This window comes from Sus scrofa, chromosome 8, assembly GCF_054392235.1.
Source record: "Sus scrofa isolate SSC_HxYL_T2T_F1_AM1 chromosome 8, Sscrofa_HxYL_maternal_Yorkshire_Landrace_v2.0, whole genome shotgun sequence".
In the NCBI taxonomy this organism is placed as follows: domain Eukaryota; kingdom Metazoa; phylum Chordata; class Mammalia; order Artiodactyla; family Suidae; genus Sus; species Sus scrofa.
In genome coordinates this window covers 127,883,940-127,911,840 of record NC_139390.1, presented here as the reverse complement: position 1 = coordinate 127,911,840, position 27,901 = coordinate 127,883,940, and the positions used below count along the sequence as shown (strand labels likewise).

The following is a 27,901-nucleotide window of genomic DNA, read 5'->3' as shown; positions in this document are numbered from 1 at the left end:
GGCTGAGCAGGTTAACAACCCAACGTAGTCTCTATAAGGCTGTGAGTTCAATCCCTGGTCTTCCTCAGTGGGTTAAAGATCAAGCACTGCTGAGAGCTAAAGCAAAGGTCACAGATGTGGACTGGATCCAGTGTTGCCATGGCTGTGGTGTAGGCCAGCAGATAGTTATGACTCGACCCCTGGCCGGAGAATTTCCATATGCTGCAGGTGCAGCCGTAAAAAGAAAAAAAAATTTTAAAAAGAACAAATTGTTTTCTTTACATATACCAAAAAACCACACCATACAAAGAAAAGACTACAACTTACACTGGGAGACTGGAAAGGCAAAAAATACAAGAAGGAAGACAGGCAGTCAGTCCTCCAATAAGACATACATTCATATAATGGATCACAAAACAATTATAAAAACAAACATGTTTTCACGTATTATGACGTAAAACCATCCAAGATTACTAAATAAGAAAACAGTGCTAAATTAGCAAAATGATTTGTGTCCAAAGAAAAGATTACACACACACACGCACACACATATATCTGGTATAACACAGAAAATTTTATGGACATTCATAAGAAATCTGAGTGGTACCTTGAAAAAGAGTGGGATTGAAGGAGGCAGGAAATTGTTACCTTCTACCTTTCTGTATGTAAAACAGGCATGTGTTGGTCAAATATTAAAGAAAAAAAGCATGATGAGTATTTTGAGAAGGTAAACAGAGAAAACTGCTATCTATAAAACCACAACAATGTAGACACAATCACATTTTAAATGCTTCAACAAATTAAAAAAAAATGTTAAATGGTGAAATTTTTAAAAATTGCAAATTTCATAACCAAAAAAGGGCCATAGCCCAAAACTTCTTGGAAAATCAAGATTTCAGTAATATAAACTAGAAATTAAGTCTTGCAAAAAAGCTGTAATTTACATGTAAGGGTTTGGTAGAGTCTCCTATAGTGTGATCTATTTAGACTCAATGTTAGAGTTGGAAGGGTCTTCAGAGCAAAACCTCACTTTATATTTACCTCTAGACTACTAATCCCCAGTAACAGAAACCCTAGGAATTTTATCTCAGTAACACAAACTATTTGTCGAAACTTGCGGAAAGATTTATTCTGAATAGACATCTTTTTAAGATGTCTGTTTTTAAGTTTAGAGTAGGGACCAGTCTGTTTTGTTTTCTGCTGTACAGTCAGCACCTAGAGCACAGTAAATAGAGGTACTTGAGACATACTGTTTGGGGGAAAGGTAGGGGCATAATTTCTCTGCGTAACTATGAGGTATTTACAAATTCTAAAGTAAAAAAAAAATGTGCAAGATTAAAATGTGAAAATTGGTTCTTCTGAATTAGAAAAGACATACATAGCACATGTGATCTCATGCCCACAATTTCATTTTTTTGCTCCGAGCAATGAATAATCCCAACAATATTAAAGTCTAAAACTATCCAAAGTACTAGGAAGGCTACCTAATGTCTACTTTGAAATGCATAGTAAGCGAGATACCAAAAGGTATTATTGAAAGATGCTACAGATAAGGGCTGAAACTCTGACACCAAGTCCATCAGTTGTGAGGAGATGAATGGAAAGTGTTTTAGGCACTGATGGGCAAATGACTGGCCTTGGGTACTGAGGAAAACAATCTAAGAGTTCTCTCAAACTATATCCAATGAAGGACCAGTTTCAAACACCAAATTATACTTTTGACCAAATATATTTTTAAAAATTAAGTTACTAGAGAAACGATCACTTACTTTAATGTCGCAGCAACATGAAATTCCTGTAGAAGTTTCTAGATGGTCTCTAGTTCTATACTGGTCCACAGAAACACTGGATAGCACTGACCTAGGGTTTTGTTATTTAATGTCAATCTGACCTGAAATCTTGCCATTTGCCCAGAGGGTCTGAGAAAATTCAGCTGTTTTTTCCATCTATTCAATAATGAAGACAATCCATAACAGTTACAGATAAAAAGTAGCACAGAGACTTGTCATTAATGTGTTTTAATTTTTAAATGTAAAACATCACATTATCACACTGCCTTAGTAAATTAAAATTATCCTTTTGAATGCAAATGTCAGCATTTAAGAATCTCAATTCCTATCAGCTTGAAAACTTTGATTTCACTTTATCTTAGAAGATAACAGGATATAGACACTTAAAACTGTATATGAAAATATTCACTTAATCTATGCACCTCTAAACTCCTGTACCTTTGTCTCCATGTTCTCGAAAACCCCAAATAATTGTGAAGAGTAGCCTGGGGGACTCTCAATCTATTATATGTTTCATTACCAAAGGAAGCAAGATAAAAAATGTCCTGACCTATAAATTGACTATAATCTGGTACAATTTACTATATAGCCCATCAGGTAGGCTCTATACTATTGAGATTGTATAATGTGCTTTGTAGGATCTCTGGAACCACATTTCCAGGACTCAAATCCACACTAAATGACTTAAATTTTCACTGCTTCTGTTTCTTCATCTGTTAAGGGGGGATAACAGCACCTAGATTAAAGTATCATTGTGCAGGTTAAAGTGCATGTGAAGTGCTTAGAATACTGCCTGGCATATAATAAGTACTATGTAAGGATTTTAATTATTTGGTTCTTACATAGTATGCCTCAAGTCCTTCTGTAGAACTGGAATTATTAACAATTACATTGGTTAAATGAAATATGGCACATCCCTACAGTGAACTACTATTCATCCATTAAAGATTATTTTAATTCTCTATTATGAAAATATATTTATTTACAATATCCTATTGGACAGAGGAAAAAGTAACTTAGAAAATCATGTACAATCTAATCTTATATTTAGAAAAGATACTAATCAAGTTAGAAAATTGGCAGGTCATTGTGATACTTAATTGGCATTTGCCAAAACTGACTCAGAATCATTCTTCCCACCCATATGAGGGGAAAAAAACTTAAAACTGATTGTGATTCTAAGATGGCAGTGATAAGGATAATAAAATGCTATAAATCTGGGTTTCTAAAAATTTAGAACTGTGTACATTTAATAGTTTATTCCTCCTCTACCCCCCCAACGCTGGCACTTTTTAATTCTAGAGTTAAGGAAATAAAGCAGTAATTTCTAATAGATATATTCCTCCAATGCCACCCTTTGCCCACACCCCACCACCACTTTTAAGGAAGCTCCTGAAGTGCTCACATCTACATATATCAACAAAGACAATAAGTCACATTAACCAATCACCCAAGCTTAAACAACAGCTATTATTAGGTACAGTATATTGAGCTTATCAACACAAAGATTCAGTATTTCTAGAATACTGAACAAGGGGTGTTTGTGGTATTGATAGTACTCAGATGGTAGCTTGTGGTACCCTTTAAACTGTTGAATTCTTCAATAAAATCAATACTATTAATTTCATGTTTATTTAATATAGGGTTTTTGTCAAGCTTATCAGTTTTAAAATGATTAATTCATAATCACCATCTAAAGACAAAATTTCCTCTCAACTAATGGTTTTTATTCTACCTATAGTTCAGCTTATCCTTTTGTCTACTATATAGCTATATTTCATTTTATAGGATCTAGAATATACAATTATGTATTATAGACAACTGTTTTCAAATGATGCCTACAAAGAGATCAAGTTTTCAAGTTTACATAAAACCATACTACACCAATTAATCATTATAAGTACAAGTCTTTATAACCTGTTTATTCCAATTCTATTTAGACAGCAATACTAACAAAATTCTTAATGCATACGCCCCCACCACCTATAATTCTTTCCCTATGCTATCATTTTGACACACAAAAAATCTCAATTCAGCAACCAAGTTTTACAACTACTATTTTTACCAATCAAATGGTGATACACCAAGGTTGCAATTCTCATGAGTTTTAACATATTGAGTACATTATTTACCTAAGACTGAAGGATTGCGCCTTACTTTATAAAAAACAAAGATAGCCACATCCATTTAATTCCATATATATGATGCTACCTATTCAATTTATTAAAAATTGAAATAACATAATCAAACTAATGCTCCAAACTTATGCTGTTCACGTGGAAGACACTACAAGAGAAGATATAATAGAGACTGCCTTGCAATAGGAGTACAAATTCCTTCTAGAGATGGAGAAATAAAAGGACAAATCTAGTTGTCTAAAAGACAATTCACTGTACACATTTTATTTACAGTTTTGTACACTGTCTTAATGTGAATGGGACCGCTTCTCTACTTGAGCCATTTTTTAACCAAAGCAAAATAACCTAAGTAATACAAAGTGTTAAAATACAGCATAAAGATACAAAAACAGACATACTAATTCTAATTAGGAATGTAATTATGATGTTACATTTTTTTATAATCCACAATTATGTTTAGGAAATCACACAAACATAGATCACTGATTTGAATGAAATGCATAAACTTGTAGCAAAGCTTTGTAGTTACGAAAAACCAAAAATATTACCAAAGAATGCATAAAATTAATGTTTATTCCACCTTTGTGTCATATTCCTGGATCCTTCACCAATGTTACATTAGGGAAAAAAAACAAAAGCAAAACAAATGAAAAACTGAAATCAGAATCACTAATGTTATCAAGTAGGGAAACAAATAAATTAAAATCTAGCAGCCATCAGCAAGAGTACAGCACAGACAATGCTGTAAAAAGAAACAAAGAAAATTGCTAGAAAACTGTATGCATCATACTCTTTCAAACCAGCAAAATATGCTCCTGCATACAATGGAACATGAAAAGAATCTATCTCCTAGAAGGTATAGAAATGCAAATTCTTTTTTTAAATACTGTGAATGGGTCAAATGTGTCTGTAATGGTTAATTCTACTAAGCTAATACAGAGTGGGCCAGGAATACACTTACGGATTCTGGGGACGATGTGTACTGTAATTCTTTGATTGGGACAGTGGACACTCTAGCCAAAATTTAAAAAAAAAAAAAAAAAAAAAAACACAGAAGTACAAGACAAAGGCGAATGAGACTTCTCTTATATCTTAGCAACATTTAGATGGAAATCAAATTTAAATGCAGTCCACTCTGCTTTTGAAGAGGCTTTGGTTCAGCTCCCAAATCTCGATTGCTTTACGCAGTCTCCTATGAGAATACTCAGAAGGTGTCTTCTTAAACAACAAACCTATTTTTAGTGGTGGAGCCGCTCTTAGTAGCTGTGTCTGCATGGGACTGATAACCAATCACTATCTTTGGAGGAAGTCCTAACCTTTCTTTGTATACCCTCCTAGAAGAAAAAGAAAAGAAAGCAGCCATTAATTTTTATTCACACACCCCAAATTCAGTATTATTACTCTTTCTATATGTTGAAAAAATACCCAGACTAGACAGTGAAACATGAAACTGCACTCTTTCCCTTTTAGCAAGATTTACTCTCCATTTTCACAACAATCTTGGTTAATCACCAATACTTCAGAGTCTACTATGTATCAGGTACTGTGATTAGTAAATTAATAATAAGCAAAGCAAGGATAGCCCTGGGCTTATGGTGATTATAGTTTAGAGTACCTGATTATTATTATTATTATTTTTGTCTTTTTGCCATTTCTTGGGCTGCTCCCGAGGCATGTGGAGGTTCCCAGGCTAGGTGTAGAATTGGAGCTGTAGCCCGCCGGCCTACGCCAGAGCCACAGCAACAAGGGATCCGAGCCTCAGCTGCAACCTACACCACAGCTCACAGCAACACTGGGTCCTTAACCCACTGAGCAAGGCCAGGGATCAAACCTGCAACCTCATGGTTCTTAGTTGAATTCATTAACCACTGCATCACAAAAGGAACTCCTAGAGTACCTGATTATTTACAAACAACTGATCACAAACACATATGGTGAAGCCATATTACATGCATAATTAACTAGGATGCTAATTAATTAGTATGATTCCAAGACATTTTATTCATACTCTACCCTCCAGAAGATTTCACTACATTCCCTTGAATAAAGTATCTAAAAATAATTTTATGATAACTAAAACTACAACTATTACCAAATTTACATTAGGATATAACATACTACCTTCAATTATATTTAATCATTAGAAATGTCAAAAAGCAAGAACACTGAGCCATGCAACTTAGAAGGTTGAAAAAAATGTTTCCTTGAAATAAACTGAAGTCAAATGTTTTATAAAGATTTCAAAAACTTTTAGGAGTTCCCATCGTGGCACAGTGGTTAACGAATCCGACTAGGAACGATGAGGCTGCGGATTCGATCCCTGGCCTTGCTCAGTGGGTTAAGGATCGGCATTGCCATGAGCTGTGGTGTATAGATCGCAGACGTAGCTCGGATCCCACGTTGCTGTGGCTGTGGTGTAGGTCGTCAGCTACAGCTCAGATTAGACCCCTAGCCTGGGAACCTCCATGTGCCGAGGGAACAGCCTAAGAAATGGCAAAAAGACAAAAAAAAAAAAAAAAAAAAAAAAAAAAAAAGATTTCAAAAACTTTTAATATTGACACAAATGCAAAACTTTCAGAGTAAAGAAATTCATACTTAATTACTTTAACACATTTTCAAAAAAACAGGATACCACCACAATTAACAAGTTTTGATGCTGACAGGAAGATTAGGAACATAATGACAAATCAATAATCAACTTCCTCTTAGATACAGAAACCCTCTGGAGAATGAAACCTGGAAAATCCCTACACCTTGTAATTCAGAAAGGAATTACGTTCATAGGACAATTCGTAATGTTTGAAAAATTAATATATACAGGGGCAAATTAAACATAGTGTGACCTATGGCTGGTACTTAATTTTAACACAAAATTTAAAGTCCAATTTTACTAATTTAAATGTCGTAAAAAGAAAATCCTAGTTAACAATGACTGACATTTTGGGGGGGGGAAATGCAATTTTTACAAACAGTAATATTTACCAAAAAAGTTTAAAAATTACACGTGGGTTTTACATATGGACAAAATCAAGAGACCATGAGTTAAATTTCAATTAAAATTTTATGTACAGTGTACACGAAAGCATAAAATACACATACACTATGTGCCAATACTCACCAAATTATTGTGTATTATATACAGTTAACACCATGATTTTAAAGTAGGAAAAAAAGAAATATTCTCATTTGATAAATAAATAAAATGCCACACCCAAAACAGATTGTTCTGGTGATTATACACTTCATTGGTAGGAAAAAAATTTTTAGGGAGTTCCCGTCATGGTTCAGTGGAAACGAAATCTGACTAGCATCCATGAGGATACAGTTTGAGCCCTAGCCTCACTGAGTGGGTTAAGGATCCGGCACTGCGGTGAGCTGTGGTGTAGGCTCGGATCTGGCGTGGCTGTGGCTGTGGCGTAGGCCAGCGGCTACAGCTCCAATTGGACCCCTACCCCTGGAAATTTCCATACGCTGCGGGTGTGGCCCTAAAAAAACAAAAAAAAAGAAAGAAATTTAGAGAAGTGAAAAAATTATGAACAAGACACTGAATTCCAATAGAGGACTCAAGATTATAAAAGTGTTCATAAAAACAAGGAAAGTAATGATCTACTAAGTTACACACTATTTAAAAAGTACTTGTTTTAAGTTATCTATTTTAAAAGAAGCACACACAAACAGCAAAACTTACCCTATATGTGTAACAGCATCTCTGTTTTCACATTCAGTAGTCCATATTGCTATTTTATCACCCTTAGCTCTAACATTAACAACAGCTCCACATACATCATCACTGTAGTCATCAAAAGATTCTCCAATAAGGCACAGCAGCTGAAAAGAAAAGGCCCAATCCCAAATTAGGTTCAACAGATTTTAAACAGTTTACTAAGCTGCAACTGTCTCATATATTTGTATATATATGAAACTGAAAAAGTTTTTAAATCAACAGCTGTCCTTTTGAATATTAAAATTATATTTATGTACATAGTTCTTAGTCCTGGCTCTTGAAAAATTCGTCAATTTGTCTAATACCAAGAACATTAATAGTTATGTTAATTTTTTCAAAGCAAACCAGGCAACTGATGTCAGGGCACATAAAAGGTGAATTATTTTATTAATATTCATTTGCTCTACTGTTGCTTATACTTGCCAGCAAAAAAATATTAATGGAGTAACTGAAATAGCTGGCCATGGATTAAGTGAATTTTACTCTTGTTATTTTTCTTGAACATTTTCTAATTTTGTAAAAAACCATGGTAAGTATATAACATAAAATTTGCTATTTTAACCATGTTTTTTTTGGCCCCACTGGTGGCATATGGAAGTTCCTGGGCCAGGGATTGAACCCACACTACAGCAGTAACCAGAGCCACAGCAGTGACAATGCCACATCGTTAATCTGCTGCGCCTCCAGGGAATTCCTTAACCATGTTAAGCGGCCGGTTCTGTGGCATTAAGTATATTCATACTATACCACCATCCATCTCCAGAAATTTTGTCATCTTGCAAACCGAAATGACTTTTAACATAGAATTCTAACATGATTTATTTACTGATAATCTCTCCCCAAAGCAAAATTAAGTTTCTTCTCTTAAAAAAAAAAAAAAGAAAGAAAGACGGAAAAAAGAATGCCATTCATTCAAATATTTCTTATTACTTGACTTAGTAAATGCTAACTATAGGGGCTCCCATGTGGTTCAGCGGGTTAAGAACCCAACTAGTATCCATGAAGATGCACGTTCTATCCTTTGCCTCCCTCACTGGGTTAAGGATCCAGTGTTGCTGCAAGATGTAGCGTAAGTAGCAGACATGGTTTGCATCTGGCATTACTATGGCCATGGTGTAGGCCAGCAGTTGCAGCTCTGATATGACCCCTAGCCTGTGAACTTTCATATGCCACAGGTGCGGCCATTAAAAAAAAAGAAAGTGCTAACTATAAGCCAGACACTTTCAAGTGCGAGGGATATAAAAGAGTATAATCCATACTCCTAAAAGCTTGGGGTTTGAAATTTCTCACTAGAGAAAATGCCTGTAAGTTCCTATTTAATAAATGTAGTATGAAGCCAAAAGTTCCAAGTTACATCACAACATATAAGCTCAATGATATCAAGCTATAATTTAACTATTTCCTTCACTGATCTAAAAAGTTTAGTATACAAAGCAATACTCTAAGGATTGTAAAAACTGACATCATATAAAATGTGAGAGGTTCTCTAATTTTGAAGTTAATAAAATGATGAGGATGAGCTTTTATTGTGGAAGTTAAGTCAACTCCCAATCACTTTCTGGATTTGTAAATGTGGCAGGGGGTTTCACTGTACTAGTATGTAAAAAGTATACAAGATTCACATGACAAAACTAAACTAAGTGTGTGCTTATTAGATTTCAAGAGTGGGCATCCTTATACTCTTGATTTAAGTAACCAACATAAAATGCAACATAAATTAAGTCTCAGCATTCCAAAACAGCTTTACAATTTTAAAACCTTACTGTCTCTAGCCAAAAGCGATCGAGGTCACTTCGTCTCTGCTGTTTGTTCAACGTAATTAGCCATCGTCCTCCTCGTTTGTTTTTCTCATCTTCCCACATAGGCTCAATACCATCCTACAAAGTTAGGGAGACAACGATATAAGAGACTATTGTTAATTTAATTTAAGAGATCATCACTAGAAACAGCAAGCAACGATCCTGCTAACTTTTTACTTTACTTCCATGTAACTATTACTGATGTAATGGGGAAAAAATATATGACTTAAAGCCAGAGGCCTGGATTGCAGAATAATAGAGTCCTGACTTATAAGCTATCAAACTTAGAGTTTCACTTAATTTGGAGGTTCTAAAACATTCTGAGGAACAAACACCTTCGAGAAGCTATACTCAGAAAATACACACAAAAAACTGCAATTTCAGAGTGCTAATGAATGCCCCACCTGCTACATCATCTGACAAAACTCAAATATCTCAAGGACCCACACACCCCAGGTTAAGAATTCCTGACAAACTCCAGAGCTGATCTACTCAAATAAATAAAGAAGAGACTGGATTGGGTGATTAAAGTTCTCTTCAAAATCACTCACAGTATGTGCCCATACAGTAAGATTCTCATCTAATTGCAAATATTTATATTAAAATAGGGCAAAATATATTTTTGCTAAAACCTGGTAAAGGTAATTTATTCTGGAGCGTTAACTATTCTTAAGTTTACAGCAAGTTTTTTAATGAATAACTGAATGAGCCAGTCTTACAATAAACATGAAATCACCAATCAAGCATACCTTAAAAAGTGAGTAGTCACAGCCAGGCATTAAATTACTAGACAACTGGATATGGTTGTAGAGACTAGGTAAAAGAAAAGGACAATTATAAACATGGAATATGTAATGCAGAGTTTAGGTACTTACACATACATTCAGAGAGTATGACTAAAATAACAAGACAGAAGCTCATATTTACTTTTCTTTCTGAGTCAGCTTCTGAAATGGACCAAACAGATCTTAATAATGGTCACCTTTAAGAATCAACAATTGATAATTTTCAAGAAAGTACTGCTAAAGATTTTATTCTGACAAAAAGTATATTTTGATGTATTAGTTAACTTAATATACACATATGTATATATAAGAAACTGAGAATAGAGGTATGGGGTGGCTTTAAGTAGATTAAAGAATTCATGAGGCTAATGAGAATTTTTTTTTTTTTTTTGGTCTTTTTTTTTTTTTTTTTTGCTATTTTGTGGGCCACTCTCGCGGCATATGGAGGTTCCCAGGCTAGGGGTCGAATTGGAGCTATAGCTTCCAGCCTATGCCACAGCCACAGCAACGCGGGATCCGAGCCGCATCTGCAACCTACACCACAGCTCGCGGCAATGCCGGTTCCTTAACCCACTGAGCAAGGCCAGGGATCGAACCCGCAACCTCATGGTTCCTAGTCGGATTCGTTAACCACTGAGCCACGATGGGAACTCCTAATGAGAATTTTAAACACACAAAAAGACAAAAAAAGAGAAAGCAAGACAAACTTCCTGACCATTGGAATTACATGACTAAAATAAATCAACATTATTATTCCTGAAAGTATCCAAGAGTAGAGCAGATCAATGGTTCCCGAACACCACAGACCATTACTAGTAAATCAGCGTAATAATCTTTTAGGGAGCTTTTTACAAAATGCAATGGTTCCAGGCCCTGCTTCTTAGGATTCTAAATACAGGGTGGAACCAAATAATCTGTATTTCTAAATGATTTCCCAAAGAGCAATGTAACAGATTAACATTTGGGATGACTTAGGTATTTCACTAGCCTGAAAGGAGGAGGCTAGATAGATCATTTGATCTCATGAAGTCTATTACAGTAAAACTGTTGCAAAATTGACAATACAGTAAGAATACTTTGCCTATCTCCAACATCATAGAGAAGTAATGATCTTAGCTATATGGACTACTGGCCATGGATGGTGCTATTATTCTTAGGTAAAACTGTCTTAGTGTTTTTTTAACCCAGTCTACAAATACTTCAAGCATTTTTAAGAGTCTGGCATCCTTTGGATCACATCCACAATATAACAACAAATCCAATTTGGGTGAGATTGCATAAGACAGCATAAGGTTTCCTGGGTTGTTCTACTTAATGGTAATTCTTCTCAAACTACATTATCACTAACAGCTTCCACTAGGCAGTATTACAGATCTAAATACTACAGAATCAGCACCACCACCTTTATAAAATTATTAGATAGTGTGGAAGTGACCTTGCTCAATGGCAATCAAGGTAGAAAAGACAATGCTTCTTTCTGCTGTCTCCTTTCTTCTTCATCAAATGCCAAGGTCTCTTGGAAAGTTCACAATGAGAATTTGTAATGGCACATTTAAACAGAATCCTAACAATGCAGACAGACTGGCTAAATCAAAAAACCCTCAATGGCTGTTGACACTAAATATAATCCAAAAAAGTAAGAAATTAAGAAGTGACTTAGGGAGTCCCCATCAAGGCTCAGTGGAAATGAATCTGACCAGCATCTATGAGGACAGATTCGATCCCTGGCCTCACTCATTGGGTTAAGGATCCCTTGTTGCCAAGAGCAGACTCAGCTTGGATCCTGAGTGGTGTAGGCCAGCGGTTACAGCTCCAATTTGACCCCTGGCCTGGGAACCTACATATCTTGTGAGTGCAGCCATAAAAACACCACCAAAAAAAAAAAAAAAAAAAAAGTGACATAGAAAGCTTAAGAATTTATCTCTAGGAGTAACTGTTGTGGTGCAGTGGTTAATGAATCTGCCTAGGAACCATGAGGTTGCAGGTTCGATCCTTGGCCTCGATCAGTGGGTTAAGGATCCAGTATTGCCATGAGCTGTGGTGTAGGTCCCAGACGTGGCTCGGATCCCGTGTTGCTGTGGCTCTGGCATAGGCCGGTGGCTACAGCTCCAATTAGACCCCTAGCCTGGGAACCTCCATATGCTGCGGAGCAGACCAAGAAATGGCAAAAAAGGCAAAAGACCCACAAAAAAAGTGACTTACATAGAAAGCTTAAGAATTCATCTCTAGGAGTTCCTATTGTGGTGCAGTGGTTAACGAATCTGACTAGGAACCACAAGGTTGCAGGTTCAATCCCTGGCCTCGATCAGTGGGTTAGTATCCAGTGTTGCTATGAGGTATGGTATAGGTCGCAGATGAGGCTGGGATCCTGCATTACTGTCGCCCTGGCATGGGCTGGCGGCTACAACTCTGATTCGACCCCTAGCCTGGGAACCTCCATTTGCCGCGGGAGCTGCCCTAGAAAAGGCAAAAAGACAAAAAAATAAATAAAACCCCAAAAATGAATTTCTCTCTAAATTATGGCACAAAAATCCACTAAGCAATGACACTGCTTACACTTAACTGAAGTAGGGGGTCAGACTGTAATTAGATGCCCATTTAGAAACATTAATTATGTAAACTGGCGAAAGCCAAACTAACTAGGTATATGCAAATCTTCATCAAAGTAGAATGGTTCAGGATCCTTGCTCTTCCTCCTCCACAGGAGACTGGAGACTTATTTCTTAGAGAACTCTTGAATAAATAAAATTAGAGGAGTTCCCATTGTGCCTCAACAGTAATGAAACCAACTAGTATCCATGAAGATGTAGGTTTGATCCCTGGCCTTGCTCAGTGGGTTAAGGATCCGGTGTTGCTGTGATCTGTGGTGTAGGTTGCAGGCACCCAGGCTCAGGATCTGGCATTGCTGTGGTTGTGGCACAGGCCGGAGGCAGTGGCATAGGCTGGCAGCTGCAGCTCCAATTTGACCCCAAGCCTGGGAACTTCCATAAGCTACAGGTGCGGCCCTAAAAAAAAGTAGTTCCCATTGTGGCTCAGTGGTAATGAATCCAAATGGTGTCCATGAGTAGGTGGGTTTGATCTCTGCCCTTACGCAGTGGTTAAAGGATCTGGCATTGCCACGAGCTGTGGTTGTAGGCTGCAGGTGTGGCTCGGATCCCAAGTTGCTGTGGCTGTGGTGTAGGCCAGCAGCAGCAGCTCTGATTTGACCTGGCAATTTCCATGTGCCGTTCATGCGGCCCTAAAGAGACAAAAATAAAATAAAATAAAATTTAAAAAAGACACACTCGGAGTTCCTGTTGTGGCTCAGCGGAAATGAATCCGACTGGAAACCATGAGCTGTGGTCTAGGTTGCAGATGTGGCTGAGATCTGGCGATGCTGGGGCTGTGGTGTAGGCCGGCAGCTATAGCTCTGATCAGACCCCTAGCCTGGGAACTTCCATATGCCACAAGTACGGCCCTAAAAAGCAAAACAAAAAAAACCAAAAAAAAAGCAAAAATATAAGAGACATACTCAATCAACTTTGTTTTTAGAGAATCAATATTCCAAAGCCTCTTGAAAAAAGATTTCACTATTTTAAATTATATTTTGGAGCCATGCAAAGATTTAAGACCCCCCAAATCTTAACTTTTTACTAAATGTGAAATGAAATCTCAAAAATGTATCAATTATTCTTCTTAAAGTTGATTATAAAGTATAAAACAAATAAACTCTAATCACAGACACTGTCATTCTTTGACAAACCTCGAATTTTGACCAATTCAGTCTTCAAAACCTCAGAATCTCTGTCACAAGATATCCAGATGTTACACTTAAAAGAATTTGAGAACCTAACAAAGTTCTGGAATGCCCAAGAATAGAGCAAATGTGTCTAGGCGACCAGTAAAGGGGACAAGCTCCAAAAAGCTGTCAAAAGTTCTAGGGACAGGGAGTTCCCGTCGTGGCGCAGTGGTTAACGAATCCAACTAGGAACCATGAGGTTGCGGGATCGGCCCCTGCCCTTGCTCAGTGGGTTAACGATCCGGCATTGCTGTGAGCTGTGGTGTATGTTGCAGATGCGGCTCGGATCCAGCGTTGCTGTGGCCCTGGTGTAGGCCGGGGGCTACAGCTCCGATTAGACCCCTAGCCTGGGAACCTCCATATGCCGCGGGAACAGTCCAAAGAAAGAGCAAAAAGGAAGAAAAAAAAAAAGTTCTAGGGACAATGAAAGATTCTCAGGGAAAGATATCTCTAAACAAAGAAAAAAAAGAATAGGCAGAGATAAAAGATGACAAAATGGAAGCTTTCTAAAACTGATGAGGAATAATCACCAATTTAAAGTTTTGAGAAGATGGACAAACAGGTGAATACTAAGTGTTCACCTTATCCTTTATTTTGTGAGTGCAACTTAAAAAGAATAATTATAATAAAACAAACATCCTAAAATGGTTACTTACGCCCAAAAGTCTTCAACAGTATCAAACTTAGAGATCAGCCGAAGGTTTGCTTGCCAAGTTTTGCTTTTATCATTTTTAAAAAACCAGAGTGCCCATCTAAAAACAGAAAAGTCAGTGTCAAAAAATAAATAAATAAATAAGTTTTACATTCATGTTCAAAGCAGTGTTAATTCATAACAGCCAAAAGGGGGAAGCAATCCAAGTGTCCACCACTGTCAGATAAATGGATGAACAAAACATGGCATGGAATATACCATGGAATATTAAACAAACTTTAAAAGGAAGGAAAGTGTAAATGAAATAAGACAATAAAAAAAAAAATACTGTGTAATACTACTTAAAGTATGAGGCACCTACAGCAGTCAAATTCATAGAGAAAGTAGAACGGTGGTTGCCGGGGCTAAATGGTAAAGGAATGGAGAGATGTTGTTTAATGGGTATAGAATTTAAGTTTTTCTGCAAGATGAAAAGAGTTCTGGATATTGGCTGCACAACAATGGGGATGTACTTAACACTACTGAACTGTACATTTAAAAATGGCCAAGATGGGGAGCTCCCATTGTGGCACAGCGGAAACGAATCCAACTAGGAACCATGAGGTTGCAGGTTCGATCCATGGCCTTGCTCAGTGGGTTAAGGATCCGGCACTGCCGTGAGCTGTGGTATAGGTCGCAGATGCGGCTCAGATCTGGCATAGGCCAGCAGTAACAGCTCCAATTGGACCCCTAGCCTGGGAACCTCCATATGCCTCAGGTGTGGCCCTAAAAGGACAAAAGACAAAAAAAAAAAACAAACAAACAAACAAAAAAAACCACTAAGATGGTAAATTTCATATACGTTTTATCAGAAAAATAAAATAATTTACTTATAATAGCAAATAATGAGTAGTTTTCCCTATTTCTTTCATTTAAAAAGTATGTAGTTTGTACTTACTACATAACAGTCTCTGCTATATTTAGATACCCACTGAGGATCATCCCACAGGGAATTCACAATAAAGCTGTAGAGCGACAAATATTAACTGCTATGATAGAGATAATTCAGCACAGTTACTTAAGAAAAACAGAGCAGGACACTTAATTGGAAAGTAGGGAACAGGAGCTGAATTTACAGAGAAACAAGAGAGAAATGAGAGCACTATGAATATGGGACTCACACAAATGGAAAAATAATAAAGGGATTAACAGAGTAATGCTATCATGGAGATATTCTGAAATAATGCATACCAGTTTCTATGTATCTGTATACACTATTTGTAACTTTTGTTAATTAAGAAGTAACTTTTGTTTAAAAAAAAGTCTTATTCTGGAGTTCCCGTCGTGGCGCAGTGGTTAACGAATCCGACTAGGAACCATGAGGTTGCGGGTTCGGTCCCTGGCCTTGCTCAGTGGGTTGACGATCTGGCGTTGCCGTGAGCTGTGGTGTAGGTCGCAGACGCGGCTCGGATCCCGCGTTGCTGTGGCTCTGGCGTAAGCCGGTGGCTACAGCTCCGATTCAACCCCTAGCCTGGGAACCTCCATATGCTGCGGGAGCGGCCCAAGAAATAGCAACAACAACAACAACAACAAAAAAAGACCAAAAAAAAAAGTCTTATTCTAATACTTTCAAGATAAACTGATGTCACATCAAAGTTATACTTAAATGTAATCATCCCAATGATTCATCTTTAGTAAAATTCTGAGTTACCATACCAACTCAAAGGGAATTTCAATTATCCAATGATAAAAATGTTATATGAAGACAGATTTCCATATAGACATTTTATATTAAAGCTTAATAATCTCAAAGAGGAGATACATTTCAATACCTACTTGATAATTTGTATTTGTCAACCCACTATCAAGGAAAAAAAGTTTTTTTAAAAAAGCAAAAGCAGGGAGTTCCCGTCATGCTAAGTGCAGTGGTTAACGAATCCAACTAGGAACCATGTGGTTGTGGGTTCGATCCCTGACCTTGCTCAGTGGGTTAAGGATCCGGCATTGTCGTGAGTTGTGTTGTAGGTTACAGACACAGCTCGGATCCCATGTTGCTGTGGCTCTGGCGTAGGCTGGCGGCTACAGCTCCGATTAGACCCCTAGCCTGGGAATCTCCACATGCCGTGTGTGGGAGCAGCTCCAGAAAAAAGGCAGCAAAACAAAAAAAGACAAAAAAGCAAAGGTAGAAGAGTTCCTGTTGTGGCAGAGCAGAAACAATCTCACTAGTATCCCCGAATATGCTGCGTTGCTGCAGTTACAGCTCCCATTCCACCCCTAGCCTCGGGTGCCACCCTAAAAGGACAAAAAAAAAAAAAAAAAAAAAGCACAGGCAGAAAAACTTTTAAACACCCCCCCACACACAAACTGTCAGGTACTGTACTCTAGATTTCTAAAGTTAATTCAGTCTTTCCTCAAAATATGAAAAATAAAACTATCATTTGAGGGAGTTTCCGTCATGGCTCAGCAGAAACAAATCTGACTAGCATCCATGAGACACAGATTTGCTCCCTGGCCTTGCTCAGTGGGTTAAGGATCCGGTGTTGCTGTGAGCTGTGGTGTAGGTTGCAGATGCGGCTTGGATCCAGAGTTGCTGTGGCCATGGTGAAGGCCAGTGGCTACAGCTCCAATTTGACCTCTAGCCTGGGAACCTCCATATGCTGCAGGTGCAGCCCTATACAAAAGACAAAAACACTACTATTTGATCCAGCAATTCTACTTCTGGGCCTTTATCTGAAGAAAATGAAACACTAAATTTAAAATTTAAAAGATATATGCACCCCCATGTTTATTGCAGTTTTCAACATCTAAGACATGAAAACAACCTAAATGTCCATCAAGGGATGAATAAGAAAATATGGTATATACATTTAATGGATTGTTCATATCATAAAAAAATAAAGAAATCTTGCCGTTTGCAACATGAACGGACCCTGAGGACTTTATGCTTAATTAGACACTAGACAGGAAAAATAAGTACTGTATGCTCTCACTTAAATGTGGGATCTAAACAAACAAACCACCCCAAGTTCACTTATAGAGAAAAAAATGGTGGTTCCCAGAGGCACAGGAGTGGGGGAATGCATGAAGGGGGTCAAATGGTACAAACTTTCAGCTGTAAAATAAGTCCTGGGGAAGTAATGTACAACATGGTGACTATAGTTCATAATTCTGCACTGCAAATTTGAAAGTTGCTAAGAAACTAAATCTCATTTTACCTGAGGCTTAATAGAGTTTTGAGGATTTTAATGTCTCGTCATCGGTGAACTTCCACAGGAATCAACATTTAGGTGATTAATAACAAACACTGTATGATTAACAATATGATGAGGAGAGCTGTACTTAAATTTGTAAGTTTAAGTAAATACGTGTTGTGATGGATATATGTTAACTAGACTTTCTGTGGTGATCATTTCACACTATATACACATACTGAATTGTTGTGCTGTACATCTGAAAACAGATAGTGTTATACATCGATAATACCTCAATTAAAAATGGTAATAGGGAGTTCCCGTCGTGGCGAAGTGGTTAACGAATCCGACTAGGAACCATGAGGTTGTGGGTTCGATCCCTGCCCTTGCTCAGTGGGTTAAGGATCCCGCGTTGCCGTGAGCTGTGGTATAGGTTGCAGACGCGGCTCGGATCCCTCGTTGCTGTGGCTCTGGCGTAGGCCGGTGGCTACAGCTCCGATTCAACCCCTAGCCTGGGAACCTCCATATGCCGCGGGAGCCGCCCAAGAAATGGCAAAAAGACAAAAACAACAACAACAAAAACAAACAAAAAAAAAATGGTGATAGGAGTTCCCTTTGTGGTGTAACGGAAACGTATCCAACTAGTATCCATGAAGATGCGGGTTCGATCCTGGGCCTTGGTCAGTGGGTTAAGGATCCTATGTTGCTGTGAGCTATAATGTAGACTGCAGAAGCAGCTCAGATCCTGTGTTACTGTGGCTGTGGCACAGGCCAGAAGCTACAGCTCCGATTTGACCCCTAGTCTGGGAACTTTCACATGACGTAGGTAAAAAAGCAAAATAATAACAATAATATTAAATTCAGCCTTAAAAAAAAAAAAAAACTGCATTAGAGTTCCCACTGTGGTGCAGTCGGTTAAGAATTTGACTACAGTGGCTCAGACATGGACATAAAGAGTTTGATTCTTGGCATAGGGCAGTGGGTTGAAGATCTTTATGGCCTGGATTCAGTCCCTGGCCTGGGACCTTCAATTATATTGCAGGTGTGGCCATTTAACCATTAAAAAAAAGGGCAGGGGGGAGCATTCAGTGATTAAACATATAAAGATTTATCCTAAGAAAATAACTGAATAAGCAAAAATGTTCGTAAAAGATGTTCCTAATTTTGGAAAATTTGGAAAACTTCTTAAATGCCTATTAACAAGGAATTATTTAAGTCACAGTTCTCAAAGTGTGGCATGCAGGCCCCCATGGGACCCTGAGGTCCTTTTCAGGAGCACTGGTGAGTAAAAAATATTTCATAAAAATGCCAAGACATTTTATTTTTCACTGTGTTGTCATCTGCTCTGATAATGCAGAAGCAATGGTTAGTAAAACTCTAATGGTGCTGTACATAGCAAGAATCATACAGTGGCACAAATTTGTACTAGGCACAAGTCCCTAGTAGTCACTGTATCCGCCAGCTTTCAGAGTAATAACAATGTATTAGTTAAAAATGCCATTGATAAAGCCATAAAAACTACTCACTTTGTTAAATTTCAATCTGTGTACATGTCTTTTTCTGCACACACACAAAAAATACTTTCGCAAACTAAACACAATGCTTAGGCAATTGAGTTGTGAGGTGAACTAGTCAATTTTTCCAAAATACACCACTTTTACTTGGTTGGCTGATCAACCATGTTTATTTCTGAAAAATGAACAGAATAAGCCTGTTGCTAAAATTTGAGTTTTTAGGAGAAAAATCAGAATTTGGGAAAGCCTCATATGCTACTGTGAGTGTGACCTAACTTAAAGACACTTCCAATGAGTTAAGTAGTGATAATACTGAAAGTTATTGTTTTGTTTTGTCTTTTTAGGGCCACACCTGAGGAATACTGAAGTTCCCAGGCTAGGGGTTGAATTGGAGCTACAGCTGCCAGCCTATACCACAGCCACAGAAATGTGGGATCCAAGCTGTGTCTGCGACCTACACCACAGCTCATTGCAATGCTGGATCCTTAACCAATGAGAGAGGCCAGGGTTAAAACCCAAATCCTCATGGATACTAGGATTTGTTTCTGCTGAGCCACAATGAGAACTCCTGAAAGTTATTGTTTTGAAACCCTATAATGAAAAGTGCCAATATTTGGAAGATCTGTAAACTCATAAAACCAGTATTTTCCAAATGATCAGTACTGTACAAAATCATTATGGGAAAGATCTGTTCCAAATGCAAGATAGATCAATTGATTTTAATATAACAGAGTAGAAAAACTTCTCGGATATAGTTTCAGATTCTACACTGCAACTAACCTATAAGAAACACAGTATGGGGAGTTCCCTTTGTGGCTCAGTGGTTAATGAACCTAACTAGGATCCATGAGGATGTGGGTTCGACCCCTGGACTCATTCAGTGGGTTAAGGATCTGGCGTTGCTGTGAGCTGTGGTGTAGGTCACAGACTCAACTTGGATCCCATGTTGCTGTGCCTGTAGTGTAGGCTGGCAGCGTAGCTCTGATTCAACCCCTGGCCTGGGAACCTCAATATGACACAAGTGCAGCTCTAAAAAGTGAGAAAAAAAAAAAGAAACAAACAAACACAGTATCAAGGGAAGGAGATATCCACAATTATTTTAAAAGGCTATCAAAATTTCTCCTTCCTTTTTCAACTATGTACCTGTGTGAGGTTGTATTTTATTTTTATACTTTCTGTGAAAAACTTATCCCCAAAACTAATGCAGAAGCAGCTATAAAATCCAGCTGACTTCTATTAAGTCAAGCACTTAAAAAGATTTACGAAAATGCCAATCTTCCCACTATGTATTTCTTATTTTGAATATATACTTTTAATGGCCACACCCACAGCACATGGACGCTCTTGGGGTCAGGGACTGAATCCAAGCTGCAGCTCCCACTGTGCCAGGCCAGGGATCAAACCTTCGCCTTCACAGCAACCTGAGACCCCACAGATGGATTCTTAACCCACTGTGCCACAGTGGCAACTGTACAAGTACATTTTTTGATTCATTAAAAACATTTAGGAGTTCCCATTGTGGTGCAGAGGAAATGACTCCAACTAGGAACCATGAGGTTGCAGGTTCAATCCCTGGTCTTGCTCAGTGGGTTAAGGATCTGGCATTGATTGCCATGAGCTATGGAGTAGGTTGCAGACGAGGCTCGGATCTGGTGTTGCTGTGGCTCTGGCATAGGATGGCAGCAACAGCTCCAATTCTAGCCTGGGAACCTACATGTGCCGTGGGTACAGCCCTGAGAAGACAAAAAGACAAAAAAAAAATTATGTTAACAAGCAATGACTTATTTTAAGTACATATGTAACTTTACTATTTTTCAGGTTTATTTTCTAATTCAGCAAATAGAAAAAGATAAAAATCTACATAATCAAAGCACTGGAGAATCCTCAAAAATTTTTAAGAATGCAAAGGGGTCATGAGACCCAGAAAATTTGATTAAAGTAAAATATAGTGAATTATTTAAATAAAATAGAGTAAATGTAATATATCCATACAAGAAACTACCACACGGCTATTAAATAGGATAACTGTGTGGGTAAAATTCTCCTAAGACCGACATGAAACTCAGAAACCATGGAGGAAAAGTTGGTATTTGATTACATGAAAGTCAAAAAACTCTAAAATAACACAATTCCACTGACAATGTTAAAAGACAAATGATTTGGAAACCCATTTTCAACCTAACCCCTTGGATGAGTTAGCATCCCCAATATACAAAGCTTGAAAATAAACCTGAAAAGGTAACCCAAAAGAAAGTAAAATAAAAGGACTGAAGAGACTGCTCACAGGTAAAAACACAAACAAGACTGTTCCGAAATTATTTTGAAACATGAATAAGAGAAATACAAATTTGGGAGTACTCATTGTGGCTCAGAGGTAATGAACCCAACTAGTACCCATGACGTTGCAGGTTTGATCCCTGGCCTTGCTCAGTGGTTAAGGATCTGGCATTGCCATGAGCTGCAGTGTAGGTCAAAGATTCGGCTTGGATCCCTTCATTGCCGTGGCTCTGCAATAGCTACTACACGGCTATTAAATAGGATAACTGCGTGGGTAAGATTCTCCTGTAGCTCCAATTCCACCCCTAGCCTGGGAACCTCCATATGTCACGAGTGCGGCCCTAAAAAGCCAAAAAAAAAAAAAAAAACCCCTAAGCCTGGGAACTTTCATATGCTGCAGGAGCAGCCCTTAAAATTGAAAGAAAGAGGGAGTTCCCGTTCGTGGCGCAGTGGTTAACGAATCCGACTAGAAACCATGAGGTTGCGGGTTCGGTCCCTGGCCTTGCTCAGTGGGTTAATGATCCGGCGTTGCCGTGAGCTGTGGTGTAGGTTGCAGATGTGGCTCGGATCCCGCGTTGCTGTGGCTCTGGCGTAGGCCGGTGGCTACAGCTCCGATTCGACCCCTGGCCTGGGAACCTCCATATGCCGCGGGAGCGGCCCAAGAAATAGCAACAACAACAACAAAAGACAAAAAAAAAAAAAAGACAAAAAAAAAAAAAAATTGAAAGAAAGAAAGGAAGATTGATTTAAAACATTAAGACATTGTTTTCACAAATCAGACTAGAACCAATCTGACTGGCAATTAGATTTAAAAGATTGATGGTACCAGTTGACAAGGATATAGAAACCAGTAACTCTCAAACTGTAGTCTAAACTGATAAAGGAGGATTATTTGGCAGTATCTACAAAGGCAGTTAAAAGGTAGTCTTTAACCTAAGAAATATGAAATTTTAGCTTATAGATATAGCCACACAAACTGCAAAAATATGTAAGGACATAAACATCATATCACTGTTTGTACATAGAAAAAAATCCCATATACCCATTAATGTAAAAACTGATAAAATACATGACTGGAGTTTCCATCGTGGTGCAGTGGTTAACGAATCCAACTAGGAACCATGAGGTTTTGGGTTCGATCCCTGCCCTTGCTCAGTGGGTTAACGATCCGGGATTGCCGTGAGCTGTGGTGTGGGTCAAAGACTCGGCTTGGATCCCGCATTGCTGTGGCTCTGGCGTAGGCCGGTGGCTACCACTCCAATTAGACCCCTAGCCTGGGAACCTCCACATGCCGCGGGAGCGGCTCAAGGAAAGGCAAAACGCCAAAAAAAACCCAAAAAACAAAAAACAAGACTATATATTTATCTAATATAGGATACTAGTTTATGAGCTGAAATCTACACATACAAACAAAAAATTCTACAGTATGGCCACCTGTATAAAAAAGATAAACATGCACTGGAGTTCCCGTTGTGGCTCAGAAGAAGCAAAACCGATTAGGATCCATGAGGATGTGGGTTTTATACCTGGCTCCACTCAAAGGGTTAAGGATCTGGTGTTGCTGTAAGCTGTGGTGTATGCCAGCAGCTGCAGCTCTGGTTCAACCCCTAGCCTGGGAACTTCCTAATGCCACAGGTGCAGCCCCCAAAAAAAGTGAAAGGAAAAAAAAAGAGAGAGAGACATGCATACTGAGGTTTTAGGAAAATACAAACCAACTTTTAACACTATTCTGGGGTGTAGATAAAAACAAAATGGGGAAGAAGAGATAAGAGGAAAGCAGAACTTTTACTTTATATACCTTGTACCCCAATGATTTAATCCTTCCTGTAATAATTACAGGGTTTTTAAAAAGAAAACATAATATATTCTGCAGTATTTACAAAAAATAATGATGACAAAACTACCAAAATCTGAACCAATAATATCTTTGAATGGTTTTCCAAATATTAAAGAAATAAAATTTATAGAGAAAACTGAAATCCTCATAGACTTCATTTCAGGATTTAATCAGTTTGTTCACTGAAGAAGACACCTTTCAGGAATCTCTTGTCAAAATTCATTTAATTTATGAGGAGTATACATGCCTTGATTACTTCTCCCCACAATAACAACACTAAGAACTGTGTTCACAATCAGAAGACACAGCTTTTTAAATGATAATGAAAAAAACGAAAAAAAAAAAAAAAAACTTTAAAGGGTTTGGTACTGCTATTAGGTTGAACTGTATGAAACTGCCACTAATCAACTGTTCAACTTACTACTTCTGGCACAATGCTTTCCTGAAGCAGTATTTTTTTTTTTATCCTTTATGGACTATTGGACCTTTGATAACTTACTCACTAGCTGACAATTCCTATTGTTTAGAAAATAGATCTGCAGAACCATGGGTCTTCTACGAAAAAACTACTTACACATTTTTGTACTATTAGTTCAGTAAGTCTACCATGATAGTGAAGAAATGATTTAAAAAAAAAATATATATATATATATGGGCCATAAAGGGACAACACATTTTTCAGATAAATTAAACCAAGTATATACAGACTTGTGGGTGTTTTTTGTTTTGTTTTGTTTTTTGTTTTTTGGACTGTACTTGCGGCGTACGGAAGTTCCCAGGCTAAGGGTCAAATTGGACTTACAGTTGCTGGCCTACACCACAGCCATAGAAATGAGGGATTCGAGTGGCATCTGTGACCTTCACCACAGCTCACGGCAACACCAGATCCCCGACCCACTGAGCAAGGCCGGGGACTGAACCCACATCCTCATAGATACTAGTTGGGTTTGTTTCCACTGCATCACAAACGGAACTCCAGACTTGTGGGATCTTACGTAAAGAGAGTAAAAGGCCTGGTGGTGGGGAGGAAATGAAAGGAGCTGTAGTACTTAAGAAGCCTCAGAAGTTAATTCCAATTTACTTTCCTCCAGATTCTTACAATGTTTCTGAGTTGCCATTTTCTTTCCACCATCAGCTCTCAGTGACTTCAGTTAATTTTCATTACATAAACCAGAAAGAAAATTAAATAAAAACACATACTGGGAAGTGGCAGGGTGGAGACAGAGAAAACCATATACTGAACTATATTACAATGTAACTATGAAAATTTACCTCACCTTAAACTCTCTTTTCTTCTCTTAACTTCTCTTAAATAAAAACTGACCCACCTCCAGACTCCATAGCTCTCTTTCCTCCTTCACAGGCTAACCTGAAACCATCTATTCCTGCTGTAAACATTAGTATACTTTCTATTCACTCTTCAAAGTACTCCAATCTTATTCCACCTACTAAACTTTCTCCAACACTAGCAAGGATTTGGCCTTCAATCCAATGAATATTTGACTCTTTTGTGGCACTGAAGTTATTGACCATCTTTTCCTTAAAAAAAAAAAATAATTTTCCTGACCAGCACACTCTGTCCTACTTTATACAGTTTATATGTCTATACCCTTTATAGGCATTTTTGCTCAAAAAAACCCCTATGTGGGAGTTCCCATCATGGCTCAGTGGTTAACAAATCCGACTAGGAACCATGAGGTTGTGGGTTCAATCCCTGGCCTTGCTCAGTGGGTTAAGGATCTGGCATTGCCATGAGCTGTGGTGTAGGTTGCAGACATGGCTCGGATCTGGCGTTGCTGTGGCTGTGGTGTAGGCCGGTGGCTACAGCTCCTATTAGACCCCTAGCTTGGGAACCTCCACATGCCTCGGGTTAGTTAAAAGAAAAGACAGAAAGACAGAAGGAAAAAAAAACAAAAAAAAAAAACCCTATGTGGAGTTCCCCTTGTGGCTCAGTGCGTTAAGGATCCAGCCTTGTCATCAATGTGGCTCTGGTCACAATTGTGGCTCAGGTTTGATCCCTGGCCTGAGAACTTCCACGTGCTGTGGGTGCAGCCAAACTGCCCCCCCACCCGCCGATGTGCTAATATTCTAAGCCTCCGTTGTGAGTCAAGTTCACTTAAGAGAACTTATTTACTACTGTGGTTTCAGTTACCAATAACCAGTGAATTTCAAACCAATACTTCAAAGTCCTACTTTCTGAGCTCAAGATTCACAAATAAAACTACTTGGTAAACATGGGTCATCCAAATGAAAATGGAATCGACCTATCTAAAACTATTCTCATCTAATCTTTCCCTCCAAACCTGTCCCATTCACCATTTACTTTGTTGCCTAAGTCAGAAAACCTACTTGTCAAAAAACTTACCTGTTTTGTAAAGGATGTTTAATATAGTGTTCTGGGTTAGCAACCTCCTGATTAGATTCTGTTTTCTCTTCTTCTGTAGGCGGGGGATTAGGAGTAGGGGTGGTTTCCTGTTGGAAAATAATTAAACATTATAAATTTTTTAACGTGAATAAATTTCTTAATTTATATGACAGCAATAACTCTAAATAAATTTGAACCAATATTGTCCATATCATTTTTTTAAGGAGAAGGAATTACAGCAAAAGCTTTTGATTAAACAGACAATCTCTAAAGAAAGCATTACTAAAAAGACAAAAAAAAAAAAAGGCACCAGACCATTCTGGCATCTCTCCACTGAGATGCAAAGAGTTTAGTTTCTCTAATTCAAAAATATAATGATAGTATTTTTCATATACTGTTATCTTCTTACACATTTTAATATCAGAAAAATTGTGATAGGAGTTCCCGTCGTGGCTCAGTGGTTAATGAATCCCACTAGGAACCAGGAGGTTGTAGGTTCGATCCCTGGCCTTGCTCAGTGGGTTAGCGATCCGGTGTTGCCGTTGAGCTAGCTGTGGCGTGGGTCAAAGACTCGGCTCGGATCCCGCATGGCTGTGGCTCTGGAGTAGGCCGGTGGCTACAGCTCTGATTAGACCCCTAGCCTGGGAACCTCCATAGGCCGCGGGAGCAGCCCAAGAAAATGGCAAAAAGACAAAAAATAAATAAATAAATAAAAAGATTGTGAGAGACCATGCAAAAAAGTTGGGAAAATCAGGTATCTTTCTTAACATACAATTAAAGTGCTATGCATGCTTTCTGGGGAGGGGGTTTAAGTTTGGAAGTGCAACTAATTATATTACAATGACTTAAAAAAAAAAAAAAAAACTTTATCAAGCCAGTACTACACAGGTCCTTGCCTTCATGTTATACCGTTATGACACATGGTAACTTAAAAGTTCAGCAACTTCTTTCTCAATTTGCCCTAAGGAAAAAAGCTAGACATTGGCTTGAACTTAAATCTTCTTCTAGGTTACACATAATACTGTCATCTAAAAATGTCAAGAAAAAAAAGAAACGTGGGAATAAGACATGTTCTCCACATCACTCCACGTAGTTCTTTAACCTATTTTAAGCTGGTATCAACAAAAAGGTGGTTAAGAAAAGGGCTGAAACAAAAGCTGATACAAAAAACGGGGGCACTGCAACAAGGGTGTGGATATCAGATTCAAATCAAGCCAGCAAAACAATAGATACACTGTCACATTAACAACACTAAGCAAATCAGAGATGTATAATCTAAAAACAGCCCTCAGGGAGTTCCCGTCAGGGCTCAATGGTTAACGTATCCGACTAGGAACCATGAGCTTCGGGTTCAATCCCTGGCCTCAATCAGTGGATTAAGGATTTGGGGTTGCCATGAGCTGTGGTGTAGATCGCAGACGGGGCTCGGATCCCGAGTTGCTGTGGCTCTGGTGTAGTCTGGCGGCTACAGCTCCAATTGGACGCCTAGCCTGGGAACCTCCATATACCACAGGTGTGGCCCTAGAAAAAGACAAAAAAATAAATAAATAAATAAAAAGAAGAAAATAAAAAAAGACCTCAAACAAAAACAAAAGACCTCAGAGAAGACACATTTTATAAAATACATTTTTCTTATCAACAAGACACTTCCAGGAACTACTTTTTCACTATCCTATAAAGTCAGTCATAGCAGGGGCTTTATCTTGATTTTGCTCACAATTGTAATGTCAATGATCACAATGCTACACTCAACAGAAACTTAACTGAATAAACTTAAATGTTTACTGAAGACTAGTTAAGGCCCTAAAATTTACATATAGTAGTAGCCAATGCCTTAAAATTAGCAACCATTTGTACAAGCATTTTCTCATCACAATTTAAGTCTTCAAGTAGATGGTCATTACCAAATAGCATTCCTTACTCTACTAGCTTAAAATTAATGATGGTCTCCACACAGAGGCAGTCTGAATGAATAGAGACAATAAGGAACAGTAAGGGACTGACAAGGCAGGTGGATTTGGGGAACAGGGTCCCAGAGAAAAGTAAACTGTAGAGAGAAATTCAAAAACACATGGGGGGGTAAAAAAAAACCC

General features: G+C 38.2%; 1 protein-coding gene and 1 long non-coding RNA gene across 6 annotated transcripts in view; one reads left to right on the top strand and one right to left on the bottom strand.

The window, feature by feature from the left end:
* The window catches only part of LOC146401035 (uncharacterized), a 271,100-nt gene that overhangs the window by 230,511 nt on the left and 12,688 nt on the right, over positions 1-27,901 (top strand). Inside the window, exon 3 of the long non-coding RNA XR_014813342.1 lies at positions 18,129-18,260. This is a non-coding gene — a long non-coding RNA (uncharacterized LOC146401035). The remainder of the gene's footprint in view (positions 1-18,128; positions 18,261-27,901) is intronic.
* EIF4E (eukaryotic translation initiation factor 4E) overlaps positions 1,982-27,901 on the bottom strand; it is a 54,738-nt gene continuing 28,818 nt past the window's right edge. For 2 of the 5 annotated variants that reach the window (XM_003129314.6, XM_005656555.4), the window contains exons 2-7: positions 25,809-25,915; positions 14,650-14,745; positions 10,180-10,243; positions 9,395-9,508; positions 7,596-7,735; positions 1,982-5,241 (exon numbers count right to left, since the gene is read on the bottom strand). In XM_003129314.6, coding sequence (XP_003129362.1) covers positions 5,127-5,241; positions 7,596-7,735; positions 9,395-9,508; positions 10,180-10,243; positions 14,650-14,745; positions 25,809-25,915 — 636 coding nt within the window. In that variant the 3' untranslated portion in view covers positions 1,982-5,126. Of the gene's footprint in view, positions 5,242-7,595; positions 7,736-9,394; positions 9,509-10,179; positions 10,581-10,866; positions 15,380-16,155; positions 16,948-25,808; positions 25,916-27,901 lie in introns of those variants that run through there. The other 3 variants (XM_084973366.1, XM_084973365.1, XM_084973367.1) reach the window with 3 other exon arrangements.